At 37.3% G+C, this 7,989-nt stretch overlaps 1 protein-coding gene across 1 annotated transcript in view; it reads right to left on the bottom strand.

The window, feature by feature from the left end:
* The window catches only part of LOC104390159 (nucleolar protein 58-like), a 21,224-nt gene extending 13,779 nt beyond the window's left edge, over nucleotides 1-7,445 (bottom strand). The window contains exon 1 of the mRNA XM_009999257.1: nucleotides 7,400-7,445. Coding sequence (XP_009997559.1) covers nucleotides 7,400-7,445 — 46 coding nt within the window. The remainder of the gene's footprint in view (nucleotides 1-7,399) is intronic.
* Between the last annotated feature and the right edge of the window lie 544 nt (nucleotides 7,446-7,989).

The following is a 7,989-nucleotide window of genomic DNA, read 5'->3' as shown; positions in this document are numbered from 1 at the left end:
TGGGAAACAGTGAAGGGATTCTCACTGTGCAACTTAATAATTAGGACATTTGCAATAGCACACAGCAACAAAGAATTAGGCTACTAGAAGTTTAAAAAAAAACAACCAACCCAACCCCCTTTGTTAATCTTCAGAAACTTTATTCATCCTATTTAGAGATGTGCCTTATCAGGGCTTATTCAGGCAAACATTTGAATTTGTAGAAGTTTGTACTTTTTAAATAGAAGACCTTAGTTTGGTCTAAAAAGATGAGTTTTGACAGTTCTGGTTTTGTGGAATACAGAATGGTTTGATTTTGTGCCAGAGGAGAACAAAAAAACAAATTTTAGAACATGAAAATTGCAATGGGAGGGAACTGTCAGCCTCTGGCCACTTCTTAGCAAAAGTTTCTGCATACATTCAAGTACTATGATTTGTTAACACTTACTTAAAATAGTAAGGTGTTTCCTGAGATAAGAAAGACAAGTAATTTTTTAAGCAGTAGTTGTGTAAATAAATGTGTGGATTATAGTATATATATTTTTTTTAGACGAGACAGTTTTGGACTGAATCTTAGAAGTTAACTTTTGCTTTGAAGCATAAATATTTTTAATTTATGCAACAAAGGTACCTTATTGACTAAAGTTACAATTAATATATGAAGGCAACTTAACAAATGTAGATAGTACACATGTATAAAATAAAATTAATGTGCTTTTTGTGTGTGTCTCTCAAAATACGCTAGAAATGTACAGTGATGCATGCCAAACTTGCATTCAGTTTGCAATATAGTAATTATGTTTCAAACTGTAGTTATATTTTTGGAAAGGGAAAAATGTTGGGTTTGGACTTCTTGAAGGCAATGGTTTGGCAGTCATGCCAAATTCTTGAACTGCTATCATCTAATCCTTCCTCAGAGATGTCAATATCACATGTGATTCTGACATAAAATGGCGCTCGACTTTAAAACACATCTATATACCAGAGTAGTGTATGGGTGTCAGGCTGACCTATGTTATCTTCTGCAACTTTATCTCTAATGTAAAAGTATTTCAGATTTTCAGCCTTGATCTCTTCTTCCCAATTATGTTTTTTGTTATGTTCAAATATAATTTATGCAAAAACATGTTATAAAACTGAATTTTGTTTAGACTTGCTCACTGCATGTTTTAAAGTTCACTGCACAGAATTTTAGTTATCTATTTTAATGAAGATGTTGTAAGTGTCTTATACAATTTTATTACTGGTTTTCATCTTAGAATGAGTTGAACCCAGGCCCTGCAGGAATGGGTGGGAGCTGAGCAGCATTTCTTATGTTGTACTAATACGTTGAATAAGGATAATTTTAAGTTAAAAAATAAAGCAGTCAGAGTTAAACCAGCTAATGCCTTTCCTTCACTTTCTAACCATTTCAGCGTGTCTCAGGCTTTGCCTGCAATACTCTTCTAATTCCTTCATACCTTCTCCTCTCTGATAGCCTGTTTTTTCCTTTCATCAGAGTTGTTCCTGTAACATTTTGGAGACATTTTCTTGGCTAAAATCCATCACTTGCATTCTGACATCATTCTTGAACATTACATTGTGAGACTGACAGCAAAGAATTTTCTGAGCCTGCCTTCCTTGCTTTTCCTCTTTTTGTCCCATTCATCTTTCAGCAGCATCTTGAGTGGGTCCTGTTCTGGTCTCACTGTCTTCCTGAAGCTCTACAGAGCTGATGGTGCCTTTTGGGGCTTTGGGCTTTCTGTTTTTTAAATCCCTTTCATTTCTGAGGTGCTTGACTTTTGATTTATATTGTTATCTTTACACAGTTGACTCAGATCAGATCTGCTTCTCACCTTTTACCCCATTTCCATTGGTTTATTCCATTGGTTTATTCCTACAAAGCAGGTATTGTCTGGTTGGTCTCCTACTATAGACAACATCAGTATCTATCTTTTTCTTTCAGTCAAGCTTGTAAGCTGAAGGTTGTTGTTGGTTTTTATCTATTGTGCAAAAGAGAATTTATATCCAATAGTTTGCTGCTGCTTCCTCTATAAAGTCCAGATCTGCTTTTAGTTTAAATTATTGTTATTTTTCTTTCTGTCTAGACAGCAGAAATTCTTTTGCAGACTCCCACTTCCCATCCTGATGATGATTACTTCCTCTGCAGCTTCTATGATCTGTGCTGTGTTTCTCCATCCCCTAGTTCCTGCAAATCCCACTGCTGATATTAATGTTGTTGCTTACGGTGTAAAGTGTAAGTCCTCCTCATCCTTTGGTTTCCGTTTCTTCAGATGGCCTCCCTTTGTTTCAGGACATTTACATTCAGATCTCTGTCCTCGCTTTCAAGGTTTTTCTTAGTACATCCCCTTCCTCTCCCCTGTTTGTCATTTTTATCACTTGTTGTATCTTTCCTCAAGCCAGTTCTGCTTTACCGGCTCCCATCGCCTGGGTTTGCCAGCAGCCTTGTCTGTCTTCCTCCCCTCCAGCCTAAAACAAAATGACCCCCTCTCACTGATCCACAAACCCCCACTATCTTCTCCACCTCATTGCTTGAGATCCACTTTCCCTAAGATACGTGTTGTATCTTTGTGGGGTTTTGCAAGGTTTCTGGAGGCACATTCTAGGAGTGCTGAGTTTGTTACCATTATTATACAAACAGAATGTATTGCTTTTTGAGAAAGAAATAATGGGTTTAATCTATTTAATTATTTTCTGGTAGTTTCTTGGATTTTTTCCTTGCTATTACAAAAATTATCTGTTTGCCAGGTTGTGCGAAGACATCTATAACACAAGTAGAGTTACTAGATGTTACTGAACACTTTACCAGGTAGACTGTCTTTCATTTCTCTCATCATCAGAGGTACGTTTCAAACAAGTTCTGCCCCCTTTTTAGTGAGGAGCTCTGGGATGGGTTCTGGTAAGTCTGTGGGACTGTCAAAAGCGCTGATAAAAGCCACATGTCAAAAGGAAGCAGCGTGTTTGCTGCTGAACACTGTAACAAAAAATAGTGTTCAACCTGTTTTGCAGAAACTATTCATAGGGTAGAGTGACTGTAAAGCTGCCCAGCAGAAAGGGACCTGGGGATGTTGATTTGTAGGTGACTGAATATGAGCCAGCAGTGTGCCCAGGTGGCCAAGAAGGCCAACAGCATCCTGGTTTGTATCAGAAATAGTGCGGCCAGTGATTGTTCCCCTGTACTTGGCACTGGTAAGGCCCCACCTCAAATACTATGTTCACTTTTGGGCCCCTCGCTACAAGAAGCACATTGAGGTGCTGTAACAAGTCCAAAGAAGGGCAACAAAGCTGGTGAAGGGTCTGGAAAATAAACCTTTTGAGAAGCAGTTAAGAGAACTGGGGCTGTTTAGTCTGAAGAAGAGGAGGCTGAAGGGAGACCTTATCACTCTACCACTACTTGAAAGGACGCGGGGGAGGTGGGGTTGCTCTCTTCTTACTAGTAACTAGCAATAGGATGAGAGGAAGTGGCCTCAAGTTATGCCCGGAGAGGTTTAGGTTGAATGTTAGGAAAAACTTTACAGAAAGGGTTGTTGGACACCAGAACAGTCTGCCCAGGGCAGTGGTGGAGTCACCATCCCTGGAGGTATTTAACAAATGTGTAAATGTAGTGCTTAGGGACATGGTTTAGTGGTGGCCTTGGCAGTGCTGGGTTAATGGTTGGACTTTATGATCGTAAAGGTCTTTTCCAACCAAAATGATTCTATGATTCTGAGATTCTATGCTATGAAAATATTGCCATTGCTCATGCAGAAGCTTTTTTTACGATACATAATTTAACTGTCAACACCACGACTGAATAAAAATTGTCTGACAGCGACTGTCTTTTTAATTAGCATCTGTCATTTTTTCTGCATCAGAAAAAAGCAAATACAAACTTCTAGTATAGATAAGTTGTTAAAAATAATTGACAGATTTTCAGCCACAAATTTCAGCAAGATGGAAAACTTTACTGGAATATTTGAATTTTCACAGCAGTTGAAGTAAAAACTATTTTTTGACCTTACTTTGTTTCAGCTTTGACACTGATGGTATTTTGATCTTAATACAGCTGTTTCAATTTCTTGAAGCATATTTCAAATATTATAAATTGGGCAAAACTAAATTCTTAATGAGCTGAGCTTTTTAAAAATATTTTTAAGGTGTTTAATTTTTAATAACATTCTTCCAAAAATGTTTCAGAGAAGCAAAGTCTGAGCAAGATGTATTATAACCACTTGCTATGGAGATGTACAATAATGTGAACAATAGAATAACCTCATGTATTTATGTAAAAACAGAGGGTGTAGGAATCTGGTAGTTCTGATATTTCTTTTTGTAATGCCAAAAAAATGCAGAACAAGTATTCTTATGTAAATAGTTACAATCTGAAATTAATCTTCTCCAGTAATTTTGGCCATTTATATAGATTGAGAATAAAAATATGGAAATAATTAAGTTATAATCTTTTAACATGTAAAGGAATGTGAAGCAATGACTGAAGTGGTTCAATGAAACAGAGTTTTGAACGTACTAAAAAAGTTCTTGACCACTGTGGATGCTGAAGGCAAGTGCATAATCTTAATTTATTCAGTATTAATAATAACTTGAATTGTGAAAACATAGGAAAGCTTGTTTTTAGTCTTCTAGTCGGTCTGCTGAATAATGGATAGTTGCAAAAAGCTGAAGCCTTGAAGATGAAAGTGTTTTTAAATGTTTTAGATGGGTTGTCTGCTATATCTGAAATAGTCAACTGGATGTTTTAAAGTCAGTGGAGTGAAGTAAGTTCTTATAGAAATGATCTCATAAATTGTATTTCAAGATTAATTTTGTCTACTAAATATATCCCAAGATGAAAGTATAGTTCTTGAACATATTTAGACCTTTACATTTTTCTTTTTGTAATGGACAAAGTATTTTCAGTTTTGCCGAAGACTGGCAGAGGAAACTTGCAGGATAGGAGTCACTGTCACTGTTTAGTTAGAGTGGCACTTAAAATGGTTTATTGTCATAATGTAGATGTTTTTCTAAGTGTAGGGAGCAATCTGGAGTGAAAAAGTATTATATAAGAGAAAAAAAGAGTTTTAAATAACAAATTACTCTTGAGCATGAACAGACTTTAGAAGTGCCTACGTTAGTATTTTTCACTGGTGATATTAATTGGAAATTTTCAATTATACCACCTGTACGAATATCTGGTTTAGTTCACTCACTTGCTTTAGGAACATGCAAATGGAATATTGAGATCTAACAGTAGATTAAATATAGGCAAGACTAATGAAATGATCTTTATCTCAGTTCAGGCTACCTCTGCCAGAAAGGAGCAAAAGCAATTAATCGTTCAGCATGGGAGTTATGTCTGCTGAACACATAGCCTCCTGTCCCAGAAGAAAGCTATGACTGAGTAATGCATCCTTTATTTGTTAAAATTACAAACCTTGTTTTTCTTTAAAGGGCATGCTCAGTTTTGTGCAAGTGTTAAGGTACAGTTCAGCTTTATTTTTCATCTGTGTTAAAAGAATATGTTGAAGGGGTATAGTTGTTTCAGTGCCCACCTGCATGTGATCGCTGTTGCTTCAGTTTCATGACCCAAAAAGCATATATCCACACATGAATTTTTCCAGTGCCAAATGACACTGATCGCTCTCTTCTTGCCCATGTTTGAGTGTATTTTGCATTTGTTTGATTCAGTTCTAAACTTAGATAAGCAGAGTGACTTTTGCATTAATAATCTCCTTTAGTCTTGTTTGTTGACATTATGGCAAGATCCAGCTCAAATCCAAGGAAACAGTTTATTTTGTCAGCTGTATTTCAAGATGGTGATCTGACAGTGCGATCTCTTCCGAATCTGTGCTGTCTGTGATCAGGCTGTGTTCAACTGTTCAGTTTGTAATCAGTGTTTTGGGAATCTTTCCAACTTCAGACGTTAACCTTTAGGTTTGTAATTTCCTGAGTGATTTCCCCACCCCCCCCACCCTCTCCGTCCCCCCCACCCTTCTCCTCTACTACTGGGGTTTATGGAATACTGGGAATTGTGATAAATTCTGGCCTGAAGTGTGTCTCTTCAGTGGTGTTTGTTTTGGGTTTTTTTCCACTGAAAGTATACATTTGTGGTTCATAATCCAATTTGCACTTACAGACATAATAACCTAGGCTTGAAATTACGCTCAGTCCTCAATGAGACGTGGTGATAGGCCAGAGGGGATTTAATAGGTCAGCAGAAGAGTGAGAATTTGCACCAAAAGGACCTACTCTTTTTACTGATAGCTTGTTCACTCTTAGTTGTACTCAGCTTTGACAGTTAGTCTGTGCATGATAGGAAGGTTCCACAACTCCATAGAAGAAATCAATAATATAGCATTTTATGTACTAGAGCAAAAGAAGGGCATGCAGGGTGAATTATGCTATTATTTGACTTAACTCTTTGATGTCCAGTGTTTCTCATCTTGGCCTGAATTTTGAAAGTGAATGATCTAAAGAGACTAATTCATTACTTTGCCACAAAGGAAGCTGAGGGAAGTAGATTACAATTTTGATCTCTGTACAAAAAGGTTTGTGTGCTAGTTGAATTAATCCCTTGAGTACCTTATGGTTTGCAGTATGTCCAACAAAAGGGCGCTTGTTTCCTTATGAAAACACACTGTGCATACCAACCTTCCCCTGCCAGAGCTGGAAGGCTATTCAAGTTTCTGATCAGCATTTCCCACTGGTGCTAACATTTAGTCACCTATTAGTTACTAAATACAATAATGTGGTCTGTGTTTTTCTTTTAAATTGAAGTAAAAAATGAATTGTTGTAACTGTAAATTGCCAGGTTTAAAATATATTGAAATAATTTGTAAATGTTCAATGTCAGCTCATCTTTCCTCTTTACATGTACCTATATATTAGATTGTCCCTTAAAGAAAATTTGAAAAACCAAATCACAGCTTCCCTGATATCTGAATGGTAACGCAAGTAGAGAATGTGTGTCAGAAGAGGGTATACTAATGTGTTTCAGTGGAAGACACAAATTACTCTGTGGGTAACAAATGAAGACAGGTGGCATGGGCCACAGCTGGCCATGAACCACCACATGTGCTCCTCCTGGGCTCTCTTCCTGGTGTGGGGTGTTAGTCTGTTTCTCTCTGCTTTCCCTAGCTATGGATTTTCCACAAAACATTTGGAAATCTAGTGTCTTTGAGACTGCTGAATTCAAACATACTGGCCAGTTTTAGTCAAGGGTTACTGTGAGCACATGGGATGTACAGATTGAGATCACAAGCATACCACAGTTGTCCCAAGTCTCCTTATGCAGTGTCTTGAAAGGACGCTATGGATACCTGGTAGGTCTTCCACTCTCAAAAGTGTATTTTTGGTATTGAATTCTCAACAGTTGCTCTCTTGAGAGTTTCCTTTGTTTTAATCTTTGTATTTGCTATCTTTTAACTTAGTGTTGTCTTCTTACCATCAGCCTCTGCTGCTCGAGCATAGTTACTGCAAAGTACTGACATGCCTTATGAAGTAGCACCTTGCGAGTCTGTGAGTAGTAACACTGTATTAACACAGAGACACAGACTTAGTTGTTACACTTTTAAAGAAGAAAATAAATACCCCTTTTTGTCTAGTGTTTATTGTGAATTATGTCTTTTATCAGCAATAGTATTCACATTTTATTATGCTGGCTCCCTAGCCACATGAGGTGCTCAGTGCATCTCTGTTTTCCTCTAAAAGCCTGCACTGTGAAAGTTGCTTTGCTTGTGCTCTGGCTTGCTAGAGGCTGTATGCCTTCAAACCTGCATCTTTCTCTTCTCTCTAGTAGAGCATGAACTCTCTTTATGCACTTTGAAATTTTTATTATCCTTCTTAAGATATTTGGAGAGCTGGTGGAATTAAAAGGAGAGGTATTATTTCTTTCAAAGGTACTAACAGTGTGTTGTTTGTTATGGAGACAGTATTGTTGGTTTTTGAAACTTGTAGCTTTGCCAGCTCTGGATATCTAGGATAATTTCACCTCTTGCCACACTTACCTTTGAGGCTTTTCTAGTTTTTATTATT

Source organism: Chaetura pelagica, unplaced genomic scaffold (genome assembly GCF_000747805.2).
Source record: "Chaetura pelagica isolate M959 unplaced genomic scaffold, ChaPel_1.0 scaffold90, whole genome shotgun sequence".
Lineage (NCBI taxonomy): Eukaryota > Metazoa > Chordata > Aves > Apodiformes > Apodidae > Chaetura > Chaetura pelagica.
This window is presented reverse-complemented; position numbering and strand designations above follow the sequence as displayed.